A 26,202-nucleotide genomic window follows, 5' to 3' on the forward strand; every position below is an offset into this window, starting at 1 on the left:
CATTTATTTTTACTTATTTTTTAAAATTATTTTTTATTTAAGTGTAGTCAATTTACAATGTTATTTTCAAGTGTGCAGCAGAGATTCAGTTATAAACATATGCATATGTATATATATATGTTTTAGATTGTTTTTAGTATAAATCACTACAAGAAATTGAATATAGTTCCCTGTGCTATATAGCAGGCCCTTGTCATTTATTTTATATTTACTAATTTGTATCTGTTAATCCCCCCTTTCCTGCCTGCTAAACACAGTTTGCATTCTATGTCCATGTGTCCATTACTAGGAGCACCGTTTTTCCTAGTAATATATGCTCTTTTGCTGCTTTCAGTTTCAGTAATTCCATCTTATCTGTGGGCGCTTTTCTTCTGGTGGCCTTAATGTGGTTTGCACACGTGGTAATAGAGATCTGTATTTGGGAGAACCCCAGGCCTCGTGTAGTCCCTGGTACAGAGTGCCCACTGAATTGATGCTTGAACTGGGAAAAAAGCACAGTAAATGTTGGAATTTCCACTATGGTTGAGAATTCTATAACCTCTTTTGACAAACTTAATATTGGCTGCACCCATTCTGGGTAATTTGGTGGAAATTCATGTTATGGTGGTGAAGAGACGGGGCCTTGTATGCTTCTTCTCTTTCTGTTTTCTAACACTCATTCTCCTGGGCCTTCCAGATCCTCCCCTAGAAGTGCCAGGTCTGGCTTGGTGCTGCACTGAGGCAATATTTGTTAATAAGGCCCTTTCCTCATCTCTTCTGGGCCTCCGGTTTTTTCTCTGCACAATGAGGGCTTAGACTAGATAACTACTTTTCAGTTTCTTTTAAAGCCATGTTTCCTTTGAGAAACAGAAAATGCAAATCTCTCCTCTCAAACCAACCCTTTAGATTTTGAAAAGTCCTCCAAGGAGTGACATAGCTCTTTGTGGAAAATGAATGTGATTGTGATTCCAGGTGACACAGAAAAGACTCTTCAGAGATTGATTGCAGGGAGAGGGCAGGAAAGGGGCAGTATGTCACACTTTCTAGTGTGAGCACTGGGGCAGGGGCTTGGATTTAAATATGGTGTCTGACGTGGCCTCTCTCTAATCTTGTAGAATGTGATAAACTTCTCTACCTCAGTTTCTTGATGTGTCAAGTTGGGGTGATAATATTTTAAGGCTTTTGTGAAACATTATGCACATAAGCCATTTGTGAATGGGTAGAAACAAGACCTGCTAGGGATTCAGGGATTTGTTTAAAAAAAAAAAATCTTGTCCATAGCACTCTGTCTGTGTGTATTTAGTAGTTCCTGAAGGGTGAGGGTGAGTCTAAAGTCCATCGTGGGACAGGTGGCCCATGGTTCTCTGTGCCCCTGAATGCCCCCTCCTCCCCAGTCCTCTTCCTCAGTCCAGGATGAAGTTCCCTAGTAGATTTACTCAGAGGTCTTGTGAAAATGGCTATTCATTTTATTGTTTCACCAAGAAGGGCTGCCATCATGACCTCAGCCCTCCCCGGCCGCCACACCAACCCGGATCCCACCCCGGTCCATGTCCACTGGCCCCGCCAACGGCGCTGCCGTACGTTTACCGTCTGTGAGACGCCGCCCCAGAAAGGATGTCGGCCGCCGACTGACGCGGCCAGAACTAGTGGCCCGGCCAAGCAAGCCGCCATCCCCAGCAGCAAACACCGCCATGGCCCCGGGCAGCTGCACACTTCCGGAGCCCGCTGCCTGCCCCAGAAGCGCACGCCAGCCCGCGAGGAGCGCGGCGTCTTTATCCATGGCAACGCCGCGGGGCCCTCCCCTAGCGCTTGCGTCTGCGTCCTCCCGAGGCTAGACGTGCAAGGGCAGAACTTTCGGAGCCAATGGGAGCAAGGGCGCGGCCAGGACGGGGGTGGGGGGAGGCTTATGGGGCAGCTGGGCGGGGCCGGGGCGGGCGGGGCTGCGCGGAGGTCCTCAGCTGCAGGTGGCACCGGCCGGAGGCTGGGGCAATGCTGCCAACAGTGGGCGCGGCGGCGGGGCAGCGGGGCGGGGGCACCCTCACCTGTCTGTGTGCGGGGCTCAGCCTGGGCTCCGCGGCCTCCGCTTGCACCGGAAGTGGACCCAGGCTACCGGTGGGCAAGATAGAGGACTGAGCCCAGGCAGGCACGGCTGGCCAGGTAGGGCACCTGAAGTGCAGATCCGCCAGGCCGGCTGCCGGCCTTGAATACACGCTGCTAGGCAGTTTCCAAGAAGACGGGATCTGTCCCAAGAGGGGAGGTAGGGCAGGGTGCCAGATGCCTGGTTGGGTGCGGTCTTACAGGAGAGCCACGTTGAGAGGGTGCAGAGCAGCCCCTGTGTTGGCGGGGCTAGGAATTTGGGGTATAGGGTGGGGATGATGTGTGCCATTCCCTGTGGTCTCCCAAAGAACTCGCACCCCCAAGCAAAGGACCCTGCTCCCTCCACCCTTCACTGCATCCCCTGCCTTCCCCAGCACCACCGCCCCTGCCCCCGGAGGGTCCCATGACCTCTCCCCACACCAGGCACCGTCCCTGTTACAGGTACTTATCTCCTGGTGGTTCCAGCGAAGGGTGGGGGCTGTATCTGACCAGTTAGGATGCCTGGAGCCTTTGTATGAAACCTCAGACTATAATGCAGGCGTGCACAGAGGCCCCTCAAACAGGATTCCCTGCATTCCCTCCCCACCACGCACCCACAGCGCAGCTGCCACACCAGGCCAAGCCTGCTGGAGGACCGCTGTTCCCTCTCCACCTGTCCCTGATCAAGAGTGCACCGCCCACACTGCTGGGTATTTAGTGGGCCTTAGAAGAGCAGCTGGTATTTTCATGGACAAATATTTGCTCTTTTGGGAAGAGTTGAGTGCAAAGGGATGTAGGGTATGCCTTTTCTGTTGTCCTGGAACTGGTGACTAGGATGCAAACTTAAGTCAAAGCAGTTTTTAGAGAGAGCCGCAATATATCTTACCCAAAGATCACTGTTCCCCTACAAAGGCAACACCACCTGGCGGGTGGGGTCCTGGTCCCTCTTTCTGGAGGTTGGGCTTTGCACCCTCCAGCTGGGACAGAGCCCGAAACAGCTCTGAACACGCTCCAACAGGCTTTCCCAGCACAAACTGCCTTTATTTTGAATCTGGCTGAAGGAAGCAGCTGAGAAATCTGGGTAAATCTTCCTGGGTGTAACCATGCCTTTTGTGCTGAATGAAAGAGCGGCTCTCCACATGCTAACAGCTTAGAACTGAATGTGTGTCGAAGCCTTCATGCATGTAGCATGTTGGGAACAGCGTTTCATGGTGAGGGGAACTCTATAACTTACATGTGTATGGGGAAGCCCTCACTCCAACAGGGTTTTCCTGCACAAACTGCCTTTATTTCGAAATTGGCTCTTGCTGAGAAATCTTGGTAAGTGTTCTTAAGTGTAGCCATGCCCATTATGCAGGATGAAAGAGCGGCTCTACACTTTTTCACATCTCAGAAATGAATGTGTGTTGAAGCTGTCATTCATGTAGCGTGTTGGGAACACAGAATTTAGTGGTGAGAACTATGTAAATTACATGTCTATGATGAAGCACTCTCTCGAGCCGGGTATTCCAGTGCATACTGCCTTTATTTCGAAACTGGCTTCTCAGAAGCCTGTGGTCTCCACTGCAGGTCTGTCTCCAAACCCAGGGCCAGCATGGTAACTCTGCTCCCCCTGTCTATTCTGGAAGTTCTAGGTGTCCTCCATGGCCCTTCCACCATTATGTTTTTGGAAAACCCTGCAGATGGAATGGGCCTGAGAACAGGAGAGCTGGATGCCAGAAGCCACTGCCCAGTGTGAGGCTCCTGGGAGGGGCATCTCCTCTCCGTGGGCTCTGATCTAACCTCCCCTCTCCCCCACCCCCACCCCTCTCCTCCTGCATTTCCTGATTGATCCCTGGATAATGGTCCATACCAGGAATGACCTGGGAGAGGTTTTATGAGTCTTTAAGTGGAAAAAAAAAAGAAATCTTTAGACAAGTTACTGAAAGTAACTTCCAGCTTTACCGGGAAAGACCTCATTCCAATGTTTAAGGCTAGTTGACAGGGTGTCAAATTGCTTAACCACTCACATCTGAGCAAGTGCTACCTCTCTCTCCAGCTCCCCGCAGCATCCACCTGTGGCAACTTGGCCAAAAGAAGGCAAGAAAGCTCTTTCCCCTCGCCAGCACCAGCGTGGCTTTGGAGTCAGTGGAGGCTGAGAGAAAGAGCCCCGCCCTGAGGTTTGAGGGGCCTCCAGCCACAGCCAGAGGAGCGGGGGTTTTCAGAGTGGCCCAGCAGGGAAACCAGGCAAGGCCACCTGGCCCAAGTCTTCCCTGCCCAGAGAGCCCCATGAACTGCTTTGGGCCACACTCCCCGTTTGGGCCCCCTGCAAAAAGTTACCACGGGAGCCACACCTGAGAATGCAGAAGGACAGCCCTTTAGCCTGGGGTCCCAGCAGGTGTGTCCTGTGAGACCTGTGGCCACATAAGTTACTTGTCTCTCCAGGTCACTGAAGGGACTGTGCTGGGCATCTTGGTGGTCAGGGACATGGGAACACCTCTAAACTCTGAAGAAAGACAGAGAGACTCTTCCTGGAAGCAAGGATTCCAGGGAGACACCTTGCCCAGAACTGGGGGACTGTGTCCTGAGTAGACCCCTGGGAGGCAATGTGGGGCTGTGGGGTCCTCTTCTGAGAAGGGAGCAGGTGAGTTTTCCGGGGGTGGGGTCCTGCTTTTTCCAGACATGTCCTTGTGTAAGACTCATTTACAAACACCTCCAAGTCCACCTAGGGGTGGCCCCAGAGGTGGGGGTAGAGGAGGAGAGTGAAGGGTGCAGACTTAGGGCCCCCTGAGCCACCCAGGGAGCCAAGGGTCAGTGGGAACATCTTGGGAGTCTAGTGCAGGGGTGGAGGACGAGCACTAAGAACATGCCAAGTCATGCAATAAAGTGACCCATGACCACGAGACACAGGTGGCCGTACACCAAAAGAGGCAGATAGAAATTTAGACCCAGGATCTGAGAACCTTGAGAGGGGCTGGAGGGTCCCAGGAACCCTCAGGAACAGCTCTTCTAGGGGCACAGACATCCCAATACACACATTTCTCATGGAAGCTTTTTGGGGTGCAGAGTGAGTTACCAGGATCCTGAACTTAGTATGGAATCACGGTTCCTGGCAATAAATTGCTGTCATTTGTCCCTGGACATGCACAGGGGAGCTGACTGCTGTGGGGGTCACTGCAGGACTAGAATCTTCTGGTGTCTGCTCTGTGACCACAGAAACCCAGGGGGATTTCTCAACAGGAGAACCTGGAGACCATGCCTGCAAGGACCACCCTCATGGGATGGCCAAGGAGCTCGTGGTACCCAGGTCACCAAGTGACGAAGTTGTGAGGTTGCCTGGGGAATCGTGGGGGCATGTAGATTTCTGAGGTCAGCACGTGGGCCCAGCACTGCTGGATGGTCTGCACAAAGAGGGGCCTGCCCTCCTGATGATGGCTCTTAACACCTGCAGGGAAACTGCTCCCAGGGCTCCTGGAGGTCCATATTGAGAGTGTCCTGCCAGCCTTGTGGGGTCACCTTCCCCTGATGCAGAAGCAGACCTCTCTCCCTTGAGGCCCAGGGGACACCTGGCTCAGGTGCCACCTGTGTGCCCTGGACACGCAGAGCCCCAGAGCTCTGGCACAGCCTGGGGTGTGGTGGTGTCCGGGCAAGAAAGGCCCTGGGAAGGGGGTCATTCAAGGGCAGAGGCCACTCTGCAGGGATGCTGGACCTGGCAGCAATGCACTGCTTCAGTACTCCCTTGGGTTGGTTCTCCAACCTGTGGGATGGAAGGGCCACTCCTTCCTGTGTTGCAGTCGGGGGAACTAGATCCATCGTCAAGGTCAGCCCTGAAAATGGAGGCTGCGCTACCTCCATTCCTGGAAAGAAAATCAGTCCCCTCCAGTCCAGGTGATTCAGAAAGTCATTCAGCAATGTTCGGGGCCCCCACTTTAGGCTTTGAATTAGAGCTGAGCGGCTTAGGAGGCCAGATCCCTGACCGTGGCTCCAGGAGCAGGTTTTCTGCTGGGGGACAGGATCCTCACAAACACCTGTGTCTTTGTGGGACACTCCCCTCTGACAAGCTGGGAGGCAGGGTGCAGTTGTGGGAAATCGTGTTTACATGAGCAGAGGGCCACCATGTGTTGGGGGCACAGGAGACTGTGAGAATGAGTCCCACAGCCTTTCTGGAATCAAAAAACTGGCAAATGTGAAAAAGTGCATAATTTGTTTTATTGAACAGGCTGCTTATGTACGTTTGGAGGACCAGGTTCAAGGACTCAGCATCCCTCCAGGACAATAGCCTCAAGAGAAGAACAGACAGAGCAGGAGGAGATCTGGGGTTTCTCCCAGGAATGAGGTGGAACAGGGATTTCTGCAGATTTGCAAGGAGTCCCCGACCACTGAGCATGGGGTTACAGCCCCACGAGACCCCTGTCATGTTTGGCTTGGGCTCTGGTTCTGGCCTGCTCATGTATTCTTCCAGCAGAGTTCCAGAAACTCAGAGGGTGGACTTAGAGGGGCTGCGTTTGGAACCTAGTGAGGAGTTGGAGGGTCCTTTATATTGAGTCCCTTCATCCTAATCACCGTAGCTGAAGCCCAACACCCCCCAGGCCCCCATGGTTGCCGTGGAGGGAGAACAAGCCTGGCAGGCGACCTAGGGGTCCCACTACTGTGTCCTTCCCTTGTCTTCGTTCCCTTTCACCCCGGAAGGTGTGATTGTCTCGTGTCATGGTGGCCTCCACAATGTCCCTCCCAGTAATCTCTCTTCTCCATCAGGTGGGGTTCCCAACCCCGCTCAGCCTTCTCTGCATGGATGCTGAAGGACCAGGCCCACCTGAAGTTCTGAGCTCGAGCAGTAAGGTGGAAACAAAGCAACCAATGGAAAAAAGAAGCAAGTGATTGTGGCAAAGCTCCCCACCACAGAGAAGCTGCCCTGAGTGGAAGGGAGAGTGTGGGCATGCCCGTTTGTTTCCTATCTCCCAGTGCTCTTAGCTTTCTTATTGCCTACCTGCATGGTTACAACAAAATGATCTGCAAAACTGAAAATATTTACTCTCTCGCTTTTACAGAAAAGGCTGGCCAGCCTCTGGTCCGGTACCAGGCAAGAGATTGGAGTTCCTTTCCAGTTTGGAAACATCTTGGCAGGCCCAGGTTTGCAAAGGTCTTTAAGAGTAGTTACGGAGTTTTGCTTTTAAACTTTTTACGGCTCTATATACTTGTGAGATGTGGTTGTGATGTATAATTCTGAGCCGGGATTTTCTCAAACTGTTTCTCACTTCTTATACCAGACATTCCTAAATTCCAAGTGGAACTGCATATTAAGGAAGCCATGGAATTTAGCAAAAGGATACAGATCTCATTTCCTTTTAAGCATCGGTGTACCTCCATCATGGCAGTATTTGTTATGTGTTATTGATAGGGGAACTAAGTAGTAAACAGATTAATAGAAAATAGGGGATTTTAGGTACACAGGTTCATCTTTTCAACATTGTTTGTAATATTTGCAGTTTAAGATGACCATTCCTGAGAAACAGGCAGCCTCTTAGAATGAAATAGCATTTCCTCTGAACCATAATTAATTTTTATTTTGTAGACAGCAGGAAGGGTAATAACACGTCACACATTTGGGGACGTCAAAGAGAAAATGTAACTTTCTGGGAGCGCACTCCCCCGCCTCCCCCTGCCCTTTTTACTGTCCCATTCTCCCTGGAAGGCTCTTTCTTATCTTCTGCTCATGGCTCCAGTAACTCTTTCTTCCTCCTTGTTCCTCAGCTGGTAAGGTTAGTTTTCTACTTTGAACAAGCAAACAAGCCAACAGAAGAGAAATTTCACAAGCAACTCCCAGCACATCCGCTCGCCTTCTGATGTCTGTGACCTCACTCTCGGTGCCCCACCGCTTATTAAAAGTGGCATCGAAAGCCAGTTCCTCCAAAAGTCCCCGAGGCCCCATCCCTCCCATCTTCTCTGGGTTGTCACTCCCAAAACCATCCTCTCTTTCACTGCCTCATCTATTTTGTTCTCCTGCTAGTTGGCACCATCAGTATATAAACGTCCATCCTCTTAAACCAACAGCACTCCTTGACCCTAATTCACCCCCACCAATTGCCACCCTGTGTCTTTGCAGCAAATCTTTAAGGAGTTGTTTAAACTCACTGTCTGCATCTTCTCTTGAGCCATCCCCTTTTACAACCATTCTGGCTTTTCGCCTGATCCCTCGCTCTATGGAAACTGCCCTGTCAAGGCCATCAGTGACCCCATGTTGCTAAATATAGTGGTCAATTTTGACTCCTCATCATGCTTGGCCCCTCGGCAGCATTTGACCCAGCTCTTCCATCCCTCCTACCCCGTGTTCCTGCTTCACTCAACCCCCAGCCCATCTCTCTGTCTGTTTCTGCTTTTGGCCTGCTGGCTGGTCCTTTGCCAATGTCTCCTGTTTTTTCCAAACATATACTGTGGGTGTTCCCCAGGGTGGGTTCCTGGGCCTCTCCTCTCTCTCTCTGCTATTCCTTTGGTGGAAGCAACCCAGCCTTGGAAATTGGCATGCCATCAATTTCTCAATTTCTCCAAAATTCCCTGATTTCCCCTTTCCATCTGAGCCTTTATCCCTGAGACTCACATCACATTCTTTTCCTTTCATTCATCTTGCTTTCACATTCATACATATGTTCTACTATGAAATTACTTTTCCAAATTTTGAATCAGTACATATATATCATGTAAAATGCTCAAATATGTATTATTTCCACTAAGATGCTAATTCTACCTTAGAACATTTCTGCACTTCTGTATTTATGTGAATAAAGCGAATAGTATTTCTACAAGCCTCATAGTTAAACACTGTTAGTTTGGGGCTATTATGTAACATGAAATAATGGTACATCAACATAGTCGTTTTTCATTTATTTTTATGTAACACCGAGATGAGGTTTTTGCCCTGAAGACTGGTTTTATTGAAATTTTACCTACGTTACGGACAGTCAGTTTATGTGAAAGCCCTCATTTCTCCCCTTTTTGATATATGCTCCATTTGGCTATATATAACATATAACTTGGCATGAAACAAAATTCCCAAATCATTCACATAATACAATTAATATGTTTAATTATATTTTTTAAATGTTAAAAAGAAAAAGAAAACAGATTCCTCTACCTATTAGGCACTTCTGTGGCAATATGTAACACACCCCTTAACCATGACATTGAAGAACTGAGCTGATACCAGCCCCTTTCCACCTGCTCAGCCCCACCTTTTCCCATCCCCTTTCCCATCCGGAGAGGACATCCCTCCCATTGTCCAGGCCCAGATGTTGGAACCATGTCCTTTCTCTCTCTTTCTTTTACACTCACAGACAGCAAATCCAGCTTGTTAGAAAATTCTGGATATTCTGTCTTAATTAAATACCTGCTCTCTGCTCCCCGCCCTCCTAAGAGCCACCTTCAGCCTTTCCTGGATACCAATAGCCTTCTGTTTCCATCTTTGCTTTCCTACAATCTCTCATCCACACAGAGTCAGAGGGAGCCTGTAAAAACATACATTGGGGGTGGTGGGTGTTGCTCAGTGGTAGGGCGCATGCTTAGCATGCTTGAGATCCTGGGTTCAATCACCAGCACATTTCATTAAAATAAATAAATTACTTCCCCCCAAAAAACACAAACACAAAAGCATAAGTTGGACTACATCACCCCTCCCCTCAAAACTCACTAAACGGGTCACCATGTCATTAGGAGCCAAAGTCGTCACAAAGGCCTCAGGACCCGGCGTGCTCTGCCTCTCTGCCCACACTCTCCCCCTCACTCTGGGGGCCTCTGGCTCCGGCTCTTCCTTCTTCCTCCGGATCTATTCTGCTTCAAGTTCATTACTCCGTGAGATCTGCCAGGATTGCCTTATTCTCTCCTGCCTGCCTCCCACCCCACCACCATCACCCGAGTTTGCTCATATCACTCTTTTTTAAAAATTTTTCCAAACTCTTGCTACCCCAACATGCTGCCTGTTTCCTCTGCTAAAATTCTGAGCCCCCATGATGGGGAGTCATGTCTATTTTGTTGACTGATAAAGCCCGAGAGCCTTGGGAACGGTCTAGTTAGGAGATTCCCGTATGTAGTAGGAGCTTATACACATTTGCTGAATGAATGTAGATGCCCTGGTCCAATCCGATGGAGCACTTCTGTGACGTGCTCAAAGAATAACTCTCCTTTCCACCTGAGAGGGGGTGACAACTTCCCTGCTGATTAAAGGCAAGAACTTTTTGCTTTATGCTGTTAACCTTAGGCGGGGAGACTGGGGGATCTTCATATATATTTTTAAATTTGGTTCACTCTGCAGTTGGTCTTTGGTCTCTGTATAATTTTGAGAAACTCTTTATAAGTGATCATTCTTTGATCAGATTGAACAGGTTCCAGGGGGAAGGACCAAGCCTGTCCCATCAGCCATCCTATGTGTCTTGTCCTGGGACCCAGTGGATGCTCAGCATGTAAGTGAACCGACAGGAGTGAGTGAAGAGATGGGAGCATCTCATTATTGTGGCGGATCTCTGTCCAATGCCTTGAGATTTGGGGAAGGGTTTACGAGTGCAGAAGGGAGAGCTCAGGTCCTCTGTGCTTTTCCTGAGTGCCCTGGCCTTACCCATTCCCCCAGCCCCCTCTGGGCAGCCAAGCCAAGGAGCTGGGCCACCAGGGGTTGTGCTGATCAATAATCCACCTTCACCCCAATTCCGGGGGTAGGTACACATGGTTGTAGACACTGGAGTCAGGTCCTTGGAGGAATTCCTCACCGAACTATGTTTTGGACCTTTTATTTTTCTCTAGAACCTCCAGCTGAAGATTGTCTTAGACACATGAAAGTTGAGGACACCTTCTGTCCCCTCGCAACCCAGGTGGGCCTGGGAGTCTGCTTTTTCTATAGCCGATGGGCTCGTGTTGATTTGGGCATCCCTGTGCCTGAATTCCTGCAGTACACTCGGTGGTAAGGATGGGGGTGCCTGGCAGGGAGGGAAGCGGGTTGGGAGACTGTACAGCTGGGCTGATGTTAACCTGGGGTGAGCGGGAGCTTGCTGATGCATGGCATCTCGGGGCAGGGAACTCTCCACACTCAAGAGGGGTTCCCACTCCCGCAGGGTCCCTTTGATCAGGGTGCTGGGCTGTCAGGGGACCACAGGGGTCCCAGTGAGGATTAGGGTGCCTTCAGGCAATGGGAAGTGTGGGGTCCAGTGGCAATTGAATTAACTGTGCACCCAAACCCAGCCCCCACCTCTTTCAGCCTGTTTCCTAATCTGCAAAACTGGAATGTTATTAAACATCTCGCGGGGTCATTGATGGGCTGGGACAGACTACACAGTCAGGAGCTGGAATTCTTCTGTCCCCTGATTGTTTGCCTTCTTTCTGACTATTTGCTCTCACAAGCTCAGTCTCTCTGTCTCTCGCTCTTTCACTTCTAAGTTTCTCTCATGCTCTGGTTTCATTTGATTTCCAACCACCGCCCCTCCCCTCCGCCAAACTCCAGATGAGTGAACTTGATTTCTATGTGTCAGTTCCAAATTCCCAGGAAAGATGCTCTGTCACCCTCTGGATCTTCTGTCCAACCCATGAGTTGTGGCCAGATGAGCGAGTCCCTCTGGGACCAGCAGAGGGTCTCTGCCCAGCCCCCAGCCACCACTGTGGGAGCACATAGCTCTCCGTGGAGGAAGTACTGGCTGTGACCTTGTGTCACTAAGTGTGAATTTATGTCTTCTCTTGAACCACCTTCATCCTCCTAAACAAAGATGAAAATTAAACACTCCCGGGATTTGTGTCATGGAACACTCAGGGTGGGGGCTAATGGGGCTGGAATTTCTGCTGTATTTAAGGGGCTACAGTGAATCCCCAACGAGAGCCTGCAAAGGGAACAGCACCAGCCCCACCCGGCACTTAGGGCGCTGAGTCTGCGTGACGTTGAGCCAGGCTTCTGACCACAGCTCAGGGGTCTGGTCTGACCAGTTAGCCTTTGAAACCAACCAGCTTTGGATTCCTCAATCCCACCCTGAGGTTTTACCTGAACCATCAGCTTCTGTATCTCTGAAGACAGATGCTGAGGACCCTTCACGTAAGCCGTTCGCACAGCCCTGTTCAGGCCTTTGTGCTGCACGGTCTGCCCGGCGAGCTGACCGAGGTTGGTATTTTACTGATGTTAGAAGTAGTCTGGTTTCCCGATGTACTGTTTCACTGAACAAGCAACAGAAGCCACTTCTCGCTGATAAAAGCAGAAAAGGAACATAATGAAAAGATACTGGGAGGGTGTGTGGAGTGGCCAGGACCGGAGCCAACCCAGGAGCTGTAGGAGGTGTTAGGGAGCCCCAGGCACCAGGCTGGGAGGGGTGCTACCGGGCCCCCTGCCACCCCAGAAGGGACCCCCCTCCACCCGACCCTCCACCTCACTCACTGCAGGTTCATGTCCCGGCAGGGCCAGGTCACACTGAAGCCACCAGCACACACCTCAGTTGGGGAGCTGGCCCCGTCTGAGCTGCGGGCGTGCCTGGTGTGGGGAGAGGCCCAGTTAGAGGAAGGCAGTTCCCCTACTGTTCCGAGTTAAGGTGCAAGTCAGTGCCCATCACTCAGGAGAGCCAGGCTGGACGGACCTCATTGTGGTGACTAGGCTGTCTGAGTTCACTTATTACTTTCTACGTTTGAAGGCCCTGGAGGGAGAAAAAGTGAAGGTTCTAGTACTTATTTTGTGTTTCCCACGTACCAGGTGTGGTAAGCAAGCCACTTCAGACAAGGCCCGGAGCAACCACGTAAATAGGCCACGGAGCAAGTCGTGCAGTCAGGCCTCTGTGGTCCCGAAACCCGTGTGCCCATCCGCTCCATAGTTACCAGTGGAAACTAGGGGGATTTATGGGACTGTGTGCTCCTGTGGGGGCTGGGATATGTGTGTTTAAGTCCACATCTTCAGAAACTCGGCTAGAACCACAGCCACTGATTGCACGGTGGCAGAGGAAGGGAGGATTCCAGCCTCTGGTCCAGCTCGTGTGGAGCTCAGAAGTTCTTCCTCCTGTCCTGAAAATAACACCAGATCTGAGGGAGCTGCAAACCCACTGCTCTTCTTAGATCCCAGAAGACTGAGAGGGAAAGCTGCTCCCAACTCAGAGAGGTTGCAAAGGGAACAGCGGGCAGGCTTGGAGAGTCACAGCTCCCAAGGCAGAACCTGCTTTTGTAAGAACCCTGGGGGCAGGCAGATTTAACAGGTCCCTGAGGCCAGCAGGAGGCTCAGTGTGGGGAAATCAGAGTGTGACAAGTCCAGGGGGCCAGTCAGAGGGGCCCCATGCTCTTTTTCATGTATTTTACATCCAGGACCGTGTCCTGTTCTCAGAATGAAGGTCAGAGGATAACTCCTCATGCTTCCTGCCTGGAGAGGAGAAAATAACTGTATTGAAATACACCCAGAACATTCTGTTTCATTGGGGGAAGTTGTTTTTTGTTTGTTTTTTTAATGAGAAATTATTTTACCAGAGCCTAACCAACCTGGGAGAAGGGAAATCCCTTCTGTGTCACCCAAATTGGGGTGGGGGGAAAGAGACACACTTGTGGAGGTCACAGCTCAGGGCACAGGCTCAATGAGAACTAATCACAGGACTGCAGATGCCCTGCTCTGTCCCGCTCCCCCAACACCTTACCTCCATGTCAGTAGGGCCCGTGTGTAATAACAGGAATAATACTAACAGAAGTAAATGTCTCAGGAGTGTCTAGGGAAAACCCAAAGACAGCGGGGAGATGAAAACAAGGACACACAGGCTGTTTTAGCCTCTCACACCAATAGCTGTAGCAAACTACACACAGCCCAGCCCCAGTAGATAAACAGACAACCTCACAGAAGAAATTATTTATTTTGGTTCTCTTACCCAGTGCATTCCATGGTGCATCCTCGCCTAGAATTGAGTGGAAGCAAGTCCATCTCAGAAGGGACATAACTGAAGAGGGATGGCTTCCCAGACTCTGAGGGGCAGAGAGAGCACCAGCCTGGGTTAGAGAAAGGTGAGGGGTGGGGTAGGGTGTGGGCTGCCTTCTTCCCCATATAAGGAACCTTCCTGAGGCCAGCACAGTAGGAGGGAGGGCCATGGGGTGGAAGCAGCCAGACTTCATCCTGAGAACTGTTGGGATGCCTCAAAGGGACCATTCAGGTGCCCAAACTGGGCCCTGATTGAGGGAGCCAGTCGGTCTGACTCAGAGCCCAGGACTGAGGTGGGCTCACAGCAGGCCGGTATTACTTGGCCGGATCCATTTCACTTCTCCGAAGCCCTGTGTAAAACATGAAGCGTGGACGGCCTGGTGAGCACAGCTCTGCCCTCAAGACCGGTTTCAACTCCTCTCTTCCCAGAGAACAGCATCTCTGAACCCGTCCTGGGTGACCTCACAGAGATCACCCTAGTGGCCCAGGCTAGTGACCGGGAACATGTACCTTCCTGCAGGCAACCCCTGACGTCCACTGATGCATCATATACTGGCAAAGAGTGAGTCACTGTGCATTGGTCTAACAGCAGAGACTCTGCCAAAGGCCCAAGAGGTGGTGTGTGGGACATGCAGGGGTGCAGGAGTGTAAGCAGTGCAAAAGTGTAACTGGTGACAGGGGTGCAGGGGCTGTGGAGGGCGCAGGCATTTCAGGGGATGTGGGGGTGGAGGGATGCAGAATTGCAGAGAGTAGCAGGGGTGCAGAGGTGCAGGGAGTGTAGGGATGCAGGGAGGTGCTCAGGGACCTGGCCAGGATAAGAAGGCAAGTGCACATCCTTGCAGTCAGCCTGACCCCGGTGGGCTATTGCAATGCTTTTGGGCGGCGGCGGCGGCGGTGGCGGTTGGGAGGCTGCCCGGGCAAGCCGATCGATTTCTTCTCTTCCCTGCAGCCTGGCCTGGGGTGGGGCTTGGCCGCCAGAGATTCGCCAGATGTTGCACTCCAGGTAAGCTTGCTCCTGGGAGGTGGGGCGGTTAGGTCAGAGGGCGGTGGCAGCGGCAGAGGGGCGGAGCGGGCCTACCCCTGGCGAACGGGTGGAATAGCTGCCTTGTCCCGGCTGCTGGGCCTGGGAGCGGCCTCTTCTTCCCCAGGTCGCAGGACACTCCTGTCCCACTCAGCTTGCTGAGTGCGGAGTGGGGGCGGGGCCGTTAAGGTGCGGGACCCACGGGGGGAGGGAGGCTGCCGCGGGGGAGCCGATCAATTCGCTCCGCTCTCCCCAGAGGCGGAGCCAGGGGCGGCTTCTGCTGCCCTAGAGGCGGGACGCGGGTCTCCAGATGAACTTGCTCCTGGGAGGCGGCGGCGGAGGCGGCAGGGGCAGGGGATGTGTTCCAGGGAGTTGCTCCATTTCTTCTCTCCCCCACGGCCTGGCTTGTGGGCGACGTCTGCCGCCGGAGATTTGCCTGAGGTCCGACTCCAGGTGAGCTTGCTCCTGGGAGATGGGTGCGGTGCGGTCAGGGGGCTGGTAAGGTGGTGGCTGCAGGCATAGGGAGGCTGCCCCGGAGGAGACTGTGGATTAGCTCCATGTCTGCACCGCGTGGCCTGAAGGCGGCCTCTGCTGCTCCAGGTCCCGGGACACCCCTGTCCCACTTTGCCTGCTGGGGGCGGGAGGCAGGGTAGTCAGGGTGCAGGGGTGGCGGTGGTCGGGGGCCTGCAGCGGGGGAGCGGACCATTTGCTCCCATCTTCCCCGCGTCTTGTCCTGGGGGCGGTCGCTGTTGCCCTGTGTTATGAGACGCGTGTATCCTAGTCGGCCTGACCCCGGGAGTTGGACTTGGTACTTTGGGGGTGGTGGCAGCAGCGGCAGGTTTTCCCATGGAACTTGTCCATTTGCTCCCACTTCCCCCCATGGTTTGCCCTGGGGGCGGTCCCTGTTGTCCCAAGTTCGTCGGACGTCCATCTCCAGGTCAGCCTGCTCCCTAGAGGAGGCCACTGTGAGGTCATGGGCAAGAGTGGTGGCTGCTGCGGGGGTAGGGGCTGCCTTGGGGAGCTGGTGGATTGGCTCCCGTCTCCCCGATGGCCTGGTGTGGGAGTGGCCTCTCCTGCCCCAGGTCACCAGACGCACCTGTCCCACTCAGCCTGCTGGGGGAGGGGCGCCCTGGGCGGTGCCTTTAAGGTGCGGGGGGTGGCGATGGCGGGGGTAGAAGACCTGCAGCGCGGAGCCTGTCAATTTGCTCTCCTCTTCCCCGTGACCAATCCTGGGGGCGTCCTCTGCTGCCCAAGAAGCCGGATGCCCGTCTCCAGGTCAGCTTGCTCCTGGGAGACGGGCCCGATGCGGTCAAGGGGCAGAGGCAGTTGCGACGGCCGGCTGCCCCGCCTAATGGGGCCACTTCTCCTCTCCCCTGACCTGGCCTGGGGACGTCCTCTCTGGCGCAAGATTCGCCTGACACCCCACACCTGGTCTGATTGCTCCTGGAAGGTGGGCGCGGTGAGATCAGGAGGTGGAGAGGACAGGGGCTGCCCCTGGAGAGCTGGAGGATAAGCTCCAATCTCTCTGCAGGCCTGACGTGGGGGCGGCCTCTGCTGCCCCTCGTTCCCAGGTCACACTTCTTCGGGTCATATTTCCCCGGGGTTGCGGTAGGGTGCGGGGGCGTCGGGGTGTTGGCGGGGGTATGGAGCCTGCCGCTCGGGAGCTGGGGGTTTAGCTCCCATCTTTTCCGCAGATTGGCCTGTGGGCAGCCTCTGTTGCTCCAGGTCGCAAAGCAATTTCTCTGACAGCTTAGCCACCGGAGGTGGGCAGGATGGGCTGAGAGGGCTGAGGCAGCCGCCAAGGCAGCGACGAAGGGGGCTGTCCCTGGCCAGCTGGTCAATTTGTTCCCATCTCAACCTTTGCTGCCCCAGTTTCGCAGAACGCCCTTCTCCAGTTTATTCTTCTCCAGGGAGGTGGGCGCAGTGCATGCAGCCCGAGGTCTGGGCTCTCCCTTGGGAGGGGCAGAACTCTCTTGTTCTCCTTTGTCTTTATTCTTCAGCGAAGTGGTTACTGGACGCAATTCTTAATTCTGAGAAAGTGTAGCCTGTGTTATGGAAGAGCTGCTGGACAGTGAGGTTTCTGGGTGGATTTTCACATCAGCTGATGCCCCAGGCAGGCAGGAAAGCTATTACTCAGAGCTTCTTAGTCTGGGGTTGGGGATGGCCCCGCCATCCTCACCATGCTTTTTAAAAATGTGTTACTCCCCTCTTTTTCCTAGGTGACATTTTAGGTTATTGGGTCTCAGATTGCTGACACACTCATCCCTGTTCTCAGACATCTTTTAAACTTGGGTGAAGTGATAAGTAGGGGAAGATGATTTACTGAAAGGTAAGAATACTTAAATTCGCATTAAAGCTACATTCTGTCAATCTTTCTAAAATGATTTTCCTCTGATTCTAAATCCACGACCTAGTGAATGTTGTACTCCTGTGTAAATTATTGATCTTCACATCACATTTGTTGAGTGGTCAACGAGATTTGTTAATTAGATTATTCCTGAAAGGAAAAGTTCAGGCTTTTCAGAATTCCTTGTCTGATGTCACCCAGGCAGTCACAGTAGAAGACAGAGCTGATATAAAAATCCCTCAGCTGCCTGAACTGCAAAGCTTCTGGGATTACTGATCCCTGAAATGCAGGTGACTCTTGATGATAATCTGGGGGATGGTTTAAATGATCAGATTCTTCCAGTCCTATAAATGGGTTCCGTGGCCCCAGCCCCGGGAGAACTGGACATAAGGGCCATATCGTGTGTGGTGGGATGGGAAGGCAAGGTGTAAGAGCTGGAATCACTGAGATTCCACACTCGCTAAACACAGTCTCCAGAGCCTAATTGTTGTCAGGTTCTGTTCTGGATTTGAGAGTGTGTTCATACATGATTCTTGCCCTTCTGGAGTCACTGCCTGGGTGGAAGTAACCTTTACATAGATCTGTGGAGGATGACATTTAAGTAGATGGACTGTTATGGTTCTCAATGTGCCCAGGCTTGCTCTTCCAGGCACTCGTGGGACTAACGCGAGTCATGTTATTCACTCATTCACTGATTTATTACCCTTGAATTGATCACTCGTCCCACAGTAAGTGAAACAAGGTAACAGGAAGCTGAGTTTTGTCCCCTCTCCTATCACTGATTGTTTTTCAGTCGGGCGCCCTGTGTATGCATTGTGAAACGGTGGTATTTCGTGCCCAATGGGGCAGCACTGTCAGTTCTGAGAATCAGGGGAGACACATGGGTAGGACAGCACCCTGACACACATGGCACCCCCCATCCCGTGAGACAGAATTGTCGATGCTCAGGTGACCCGATGTAGACTGCGGTGCTAAACCTGAGCATGTTTAGTTATCCTGGTGGCTATGAAAATACAGACTACCAGTCGCTACCTCTGGAGACTCTGAGGGTGTGCACCCCAGGATTCTGCATTTTAAGAAGCACTTTAACGAATCCTGATGAAGAGATCTGAGTGTCCCACGGAGAAACACTGGTGTGCGAGGCACCAATATTGAGGATTCTCAGGGAACGATGTCTTTTTAGGATGGTCCATGGGCCCTCACTTTAGACTTTTGCCTTGGGTTTAATTGTATGTGTTCAGAAGTGATGTCTTTCAATTCCAGTGCATGTCAGCATGCTCTGTGCAGGGATTTACTCTCAGTAGATGGCAAAAACTATGATTCTTCCGGTCACCGAGCTACACTGTGAACGATATTTTATTTTGGTTTTCTTTGTAGCAATGCAGAGTCTCCCTAGAAGAGATTTAGACTCAACAGCTTTGTGTCAGACTTTGGAAGACCGCTGCTGCCCAAGGTGTTCTCTGGCAGTGCAATGACGAATCTAGGTCCCTCTTTCACTGCTACATCAATGAAGTGGACCACTTGGACAAGGCCAAAGCTGGTATCCCTACCATAGCCCTTTACAGTGTTATTCGGCTCCAGGAAGCCATCAGATGCAGCAGGTGGCCAGAGGAGGAGCCGAACAGACTCATGAAATGTGACATCCCCAACTTTATCAACACGGACCAGAACTCTGCCTTTGTGGAAGATGATTTCCTGATTTTGTAACTACCGATTGTTCTAGAAAATAAGCCAGTTGCCCAGAACTCACACAAAGACTTGAATTGAGAAACGTGCTTTCTCAGGTATCTTTCTGAAGATGTGAAGTCTGTCTTTGTATGGAAGGAAGTCCCCTTTCACAAAACTGAATGTGTTTGTGTCTGAGAGAGGGAAATGGAGACAGAAAGACGAAGAAGCAGAAGAGAGCCCCCTCAGAAGAGATCTAGTTAAGGTGAGTTTTTGTGCCTTTAAAAAACATTTGGGGTTTTAGGGGGAACAAAGTATTTACACTGTCTTATTCTCCTCATTGGAAACCTTGGCCCCGTCGTCAGAGTCAGCGGCCTTGAACGGGGGTTGCACGCTGCGTTTCATCTGGCACTGCCACTTCCACGCTCTGCCTTTAGCACGTTGCTTTGCCTGTCAGGGTTGCCACCCTTTTAACTGTAAGGTGAGGAGTCTGGAGTAGATGACCCACCCCAGCTCTGCTGTTTTGCAAATTTCTGATTTCGTATTCGGATGAGTCTGGGATACACCCAGAGCAGTATAAACCAGGCCCTACCTCCTGCCTATTGCTGGGGCATCCCTCAGGTCTGTGCCTTCTACTCAACCCTTTACTGAGCCCAGCTTTTGTCAGGAGCCCAAGTGCCTACCGGGATGGCAGGGGACTTGTCTTTCGTGGTCACGGTGGCCAAGAATTCTATTGGTGTGCTGAAACAACTCTTCTGAGATCCTCCACCCACCCCTGCTCAAACCTAATGACAGCACTACGGTTCCTTTCCTAGGAGGAGAATCAATCCATGGTGCATTTTATGACAATCCTGTCCCCAGGGATGCACGGAAGTTTATCAGCTGAGTGAGGGGAGGTGCCTCTGTGTCCCTGTATCTCTGTCTGCTGACAGTTCGCTGCCACCGGCTACTGAACAAGAAAAGTGCTATTCACCATGTTGTGTGTTTTCCAAATGTGTAGGTGATGGTCTTGTGGCTCGTGCGTGGGCTTTGATTTGGGATGGTGAAGGGCTTATAAATACCTCATCAACATGTATTCGAGGTGGCCTGGTGCCACACAGATTTGATTCATGAAGGCATCAAGCCTGCACACTGGTTTGGAAACAACTTGGTTTTGATCATTCACACTGCGTGCATGACTCGCTGCTAATCTCTGGGTGGTTTTTTCATTTCAGATTTATTCACCCCATGTCTTGCTTAAGCTGAAAAATACATTTATTTCACCAGAATATTCTCTGATTCTTTGTTTACACACATCCAGTTTTTTTAATTCCTTTAAAAATGATTCTGTGTTTATAATGCCTCCTAATTTCTATCATCTCTATGTTGCCAGTGGCCTGAGACATGCACCAGATTTGATGCCGGAACAGTTCCACCAAAAGAAATCCCTTTGCCGTAATATCTTTTGAGGAAAATATTATTCTTTAAGGCTCTAACAGTAAATCGTAGAAGAAAGCATGGAACATTTCTTGTAGTTAATACATGTTCATGCAAAAAGAAATGATATTTTCATTAAACAATGTTGATTTTAATAACTTTTACAAATGTGAACATTATTATTCATAATTTAAGTAACCAGATAAAACCACAGTTATTTATTATGAAGATTGAAAACTATTGACATGGTCTCTTAATTAGAAGTAGCTTTATTAGAAGACTGAAGGGTATTTAAAAGATGGAAAAATACCCATGATGACACCATCATTTTTATTAACTAAATATCAAGAACTGTGCAGGGATAAGATTTAACCCTCTGCAAACTGCCAAGTTAGCATGAGGTAGTTTGTGGATGCTGCCAGAGGACAGGACACTCCCCCAGGATCAGAGACAAAGGACTTCCTGCCAGCACAGCAGGCAGCCTGTGGTTCAAGTTCATATTGGTTCCTGAGTTCCTTTCCTATTGCTGTTGTAACAAAGGACCACAGACTCAGTGGCTTAAAGCAATACACATTCATCTTCTCACTGTTCTAGGGTGCAGTAGTGCAAAGTCAATGTCAGTGGGCTAAAACCAAGGAGTGGCCAAGGCTAAGTTCCACACTGAGGCTCTTGGGAGGGATTCGTCATCCTACCTTTCCCAGCTTGCAGAGGTGCTCACACTCCTTGGCCCAGGGCCCTGTGTCACTGTGACCTCTGCTGCCACTTTACATCTCTGTCTCTGACTATATAGATATAGAGGAAGAGTCTTCTACATCTGGTATGGACCCTTTTTCCTACATGGACATTGTATCCTTATTTATGTGCAGATGAAAACCCCTTCCCTCCAGGGTGCGGTGGCATCAGCTCACAAGATGACCACTCTGGGCTTTAAGTGTCCTCTTTGTATTGTCATCAGGGAACTTCTCTTTCCATAGTTAGCTCTGTGTTACTTTGTTGTTATATTTTACCCAGAATTACTGAAAGTTTTACTTAAAAGGGATCCTAATTAGCTCTGTTTACCTGTTTCCAGAGCTGAAAGCTTCAGTTCTAGAGTATCAGTTTGATTTTTCCTAAAAATACATTCCAGTATATTTCTCTGGTGAAAGTCTCTACCCTGTTATCTATTCTCCCATCATTTCCTTATTTTCTTGAATATATTAAAAGTATTTTATAGCCTTTATTGGTAACTCTGATGCCTACATCACCTGGGGTTTGCATCCTTTGTCTAATGCTCCTTATTCTCATGTTATCTGTCATATAGTCTGGACATGTTGCATGTCTAGAAATTCTTTATTACATGGCAGACATTGCAAATGAAAAATCCATGTTATCTTCTGTGAGAGCTTTTCTACCTTCCCGTTAGGCAGACAGTGTGAGGGACTGATCATGTCACTCCAATCAGGCGCTGAGGTGGATCAGGACTAAAGTGCCTTTTTTCTTAAAACATCTTTGAGGTATACTTGGCAAAATAATTTTCACACGTTTAAAGTGTACAGCTTAATATGTTTTGACGTAAGAATATCCCCAAGGAACCATGACCACACTCAAGACAGTGAACATACCCATCACCCACAAAGCTTCTCTCCTGACTTTTTTTGTCCCTCCCTCCCTCCCCGTCTCTTCCCCTGGGAACCATTGATCTGCTTTCTATCACAACATATTGGTTTGCATTTTCAAGATCCTTATATGAATGGATTCATGCAGTATCTACTCTATGTTGTCTGACTTCTTTCATTCAGTGTAATTATTTTGAGAATCATCTGTGTTGCTGTATTAATAGCTTATTTGTCTTATAGTAGAGTATTGTTTAGTGCTGAGTTTTTACTGAAGAGTTTATTGTGAGCAGTGTTTGTATAGACCATCATTTCTTTCTGCATTTACTTCTTGATGGATGCATGGGTTATTTACAACTTGTGCTATTATAAATAAAATAGCAGTGAATATTTAGTTATAAGTCTTTGTATGGACATATGCTTTTCCTTTCTAAAGCACCAGATGAGGAATGTCTGGATTATATGGTACACAGGTGTTTACCTTTTTAAAAGAATCTGTTAAAGACTTTTCCAAAATGGTTGTACTATTGTAAATTCCTCGTGGTGTGTATCAGTTCTGGTTGCTCTACTTCCTTGCCAGCACCTTGTAAGGTCAGTCTTTCTAACTGTATTCATTCTAGTATGTATGTGAACTAGTATCTCACTGTGGTTTTTAAAAGTATTTCTCTAATCATTAATGACACCTTTAATCAGCATCTTTTCATATGCTTATTATCCATCTGGATATCTTTACTGAAGTGTGTTTTCTGGCCTCATTCATTCAGGTGTTTGAATTATTATTGAATTTTGAGACCTCTTTATTCTGGATCAGATACAAAGAGAGACCATTGTCAGATATATGATCTGCAAATAGCTTCTGTCTATGGCTTGTCTTTTCATTTGCTTAGCAGTGTTTAGAAGAGCATTGAAGAGTCTTCATGTTCATAAAGTTCACTCTATCAGTTTCTTTTTAAAATAGATGATACTTTTGGTGTCATAGCAAAGAAAAATTTGCCAAACCCAAGGCCATAAAGCTTAAGCCTATGCTTGTTCTCCTAGCTGTTTTATAGTTTTAGATTTCCTATTAAGATCTATGATCCATTTTGAGGTAAATTTTGTATATTTTGTGAGGTGTGAATCAAAGTTCATTTTTTTTTTGCGTATCACTATCTAATTGTTCCAGCACTACATGCTGAAAAGATCCTTTCTCCACAGCATCCTTTTTGAGAATCAATTGTCTGTATAAGTCTTGGTTTAGTTCTGAACATTCTATTGTGTTCCATTATTCTATTTTCCTGTTTTACACCAACACCATAATTTCTGATTACTGTAGCTTTATAAAAAAATTTTGAAAATCAGATAGTGCAAGTCTTCCAACATTGTTTTTCTTGTTCAAAGTTGTTTTGGATTTTTGGGATCCTTTGAATTTTTATATGAATTATAGAATAAGTTTTTAAATTCCTTACATCCTGTTCTGCCAAAATTCCACCCATGTCTTTGGCCATCTCCAGAGCCACATTTTCTGAAGAAGTCTCTCTAGATCCCAGGTGAAAGGAATTTCTCTTTCATCTGTGCTCAAATCACATTTGATATTATTTGATTCCATTTAATCATATTTGCCTGTATGTACTTGTCTGATCTTTCCAGCCATTTAGTAAATCTCAAAAGATTAGGAATCTTGACTTGGTTCCCTCTGTGTGCTGAGAAACTAGTTCTATGCTTTGCAGGAGTGAGCCCTGCAGTAAGAGGTATCTGCAGCACACATCTAGCTCATTGCTTGAATATTGTCAAGGAATTCTGCAGATTTAGAATTGTTTATTGATTGTTGTCTCCAAGACGGCTCAGTCTTTTTTATTTCTATTGCTACTGCTGCAGTTTCAAAGAACAATGGGCTAGTTATTTTGCAAATATCAAATCATACTCTAATTGTGTTGTCACGCAAATTATGTGCTGCTGTGTCTTAACAACCTGCTTAGTGTTCACAGGCTCCTTCACTCATGGAAAATTTGGGAGAATGTCATATCCTTAGAGATAGCAATGCTGTCTTTGGCGACCTGAGCAGCAGTATCTGAATTCACTCCTGCTATTTTTCCAGTGTCCCCTCTAGACCTCCTCCAGCCCTCCATGGGGGGCTCTGCAGTTCTGCCTTAGAAAAGCCTGTTGCTTCTCAGGAAGACTTCCCTATGAAACATAATCATGTCCTTCTTGTGGGGACATTCAGTCCAGAGACCTGAAAGCAGGGGAAAATGTTCAGCCTGCTTTTGGTAGAACCTAAATTCTTCCATACTTGTTAGAAGCAATTTCAATGAGGAAACTGTTTTGGCATCTAACAAATCAGCATAAATGACTGATGAGGAAGATCAGCTTCCCCATCCCACTCAGTCGTCATGTTGATGTGACACACACATTGGCAAACATTTTCCCCTGTGAGCAACGTAAAGTTCAAGACGTTATGAATGGCTTTTTGTTTTTATTTCTTAGTCTTTCCACATTCACTGTGTCTCGTGAGATTATATGAATCCTGCTTATTTTCAGCCCAGCACTAAACTTTTTAAAAGGATCACGTGTTTAAAAGGCTAGTGGACAATTTTTTAGAAGACAGAAATCCTTAGATTTTGGTCCCAGAGTTGAATCTTGGTTAGTGGTGAATGAAAATTCCCGTTAAAATTTTAAATTCAGTGATATAAAGTCTTAAAAATAGTTAAATATTAGTCAATTTCATTAAACACTATAAGAGTTATTTACCTTTAAGCCTGTTTCTGGGGCAATTTTGCAATGATTCCCTCCCTTTATCGATTCCCTCTTTATCAGAATCCTTGAGAGGCCCCTGTCATCATTGTCAGTATCATCATCATCATCATGGAACTGATTTTTCTGGAAGATTCTAGGAAAATAAAGAGATGGACGGGATTATGTGTAGGTCAGTGTGTGCATGTACAATAAGAACAGCTGTCAGGCATTAGATGCAAGATACCCATTTCATTTAGGGGAGAATGTGGTCATGAAATCCTGATGTGGTGAATGAAGGAAGCGGTGGGAACAGGATAGTCAATGCAAAGGAGGAGGAAGTGAGTGAGTTGGAGAGCATAGATCCTTGGTTAGTTGATCAGCACATTGGTAAGAATGAGGGGAGTGTGATGGCAGAATCATGTCCCTCCCCAGCCACAGGGTAGCCACCTGTGACAAGTTACTGTACATGGCAAAAGGGATGACAGATATTTTAGGATTAAAAATCTTAGAGGATTTCTGTCTCCTAAATTGTCTATTAGTTAGCCTTTAAACCCATGATACATTATTATAGATTAGTGCAGGGGCACAAATAAAAAGGATTCATATAATTTCACCAGACAAACTGAATGTAGATAGGATAAGGAAGAAAAACAAAAAGTCACTTATAAGTGCCTTGAACCATAAATTGCTCATGAGGAAATGTTACACAAGGTGAATGTCACAGCCACATACATACTGCCTGAGTGGGATGGGACAAGGGGATCCTGAGATGAGACAATAGGGTGAGTAGTCTGGATTGTCCAGGTGGGCTGAATGTAATCACAGGGGTCCTTAAAATGGAGGATATTTCCCAGCTGAGTTTAAAATCAGAGGGAGGTGTAGCGATGGAGCAATGTTCAGAAAGGCTGCTGACCATGAAAATGGAGGAAGTTGAGGGGCACAAGCTAAGGAAGGTGGGTGACCTCTGTAAACTGGAAAAAAAAAGGAAACATTCTCTTCTAGACCCTCTAGAAGGAAGGAACCCTGCTGGTATCTTGAATTTATCCCAATGAGAACTGTGTTGGATCTCTGACATCCACAGCCATAAGCTGATAAGTCTGTGCTGGTTTAAGCTATTAAGCTTAATGGAATTTGTTACAGTGGTAATAGGAAAATAACATAGTGAGCGGTAGTGTAAGGGATTAAAGGTCTAGGATGGGGTGTGGAGAGAATTCTGACATTTACACCTAAAAAACAACCAGGTGAAGTGGGAAGGTGTTTTAAGGAAGTCCTACCTGGCAGGGCTGTCAAGCAGACTGGAGTGAGCGAATCCTTGGAGTTAGAGGAATCAATTAAACCTCTACAAGTTAAATAAGAAATAAAATGTAGCAGGGCTTCAGTGTTAGTAGATGTAGGAATGGAAATGGGCAGAGAGATATAAACATTATTTTGAAATTAGCTACAGGTTTGATGACTGCATGTTTGGGAGAGTTAGCCGATGTGTGGACTGAATGCATCCCCTCAAAATCCATATGTCGAAACC

General features: G+C 48.8%; 1 protein-coding gene and 1 long non-coding RNA gene across 5 annotated transcripts in view; both read left to right on the forward strand.

The window, feature by feature from the left end:
- The window catches only part of LOC140693334 (uncharacterized), a 116,540-nt gene that overhangs the window by 62,143 nt on the left and 28,195 nt on the right, over nucleotides 1-26,202 (forward strand). The window contains exons 5-8 of one of the 2 annotated variants that reach the window (XM_072957268.1): nucleotides 4,094-4,281; nucleotides 4,480-4,678; nucleotides 6,254-6,370; nucleotides 6,790-6,999. In XM_072957268.1, coding sequence (XP_072813369.1) covers nucleotides 4,094-4,281; nucleotides 4,480-4,626 — 335 coding nt within the window. In that variant the 3' untranslated portion in view covers nucleotides 4,627-4,678; nucleotides 6,254-6,370; nucleotides 6,790-6,999. Of the gene's footprint in view, nucleotides 1-4,093; nucleotides 4,282-4,479; nucleotides 4,679-6,253; nucleotides 6,371-6,789; nucleotides 19,229-26,202 lie in introns of those variants that run through there. The other variant, XR_012069061.1, reaches the window with a different exon arrangement.
- Nucleotides 6,730-15,404, forward strand: LOC140693344 (uncharacterized). 3 transcript variants are annotated; one of them, XR_012069095.1, is made up of 8 exons: nucleotides 6,730-6,964; nucleotides 7,083-7,174; nucleotides 10,398-10,484; nucleotides 10,819-10,975; nucleotides 13,888-14,016; nucleotides 14,360-14,492; nucleotides 14,880-14,933; nucleotides 15,208-15,404. It is a non-coding gene; the product is annotated as an uncharacterized lncRNA (long non-coding RNA). The 3 variants fall into 3 exon arrangements; XR_012069096.1 differs by lacking the exons at nucleotides 6,730-6,964; nucleotides 7,083-7,174; nucleotides 10,398-10,484 and adding an exon at nucleotides 12,070-12,157 and having other exon boundaries at nucleotides 10,833-10,975; XR_012069094.1 differs by lacking the exons at nucleotides 6,730-6,964; nucleotides 7,083-7,174; nucleotides 10,398-10,484; nucleotides 10,819-10,975 and adding an exon at nucleotides 11,886-12,157.

The sequence above is a fragment of the Vicugna pacos genome, unplaced genomic scaffold (assembly GCF_048564905.1).
Source record: "Vicugna pacos unplaced genomic scaffold, VicPac4 scaffold_19, whole genome shotgun sequence".
NCBI lineage: Eukaryota > Metazoa > Chordata > Mammalia > Artiodactyla > Camelidae > Vicugna > Vicugna pacos.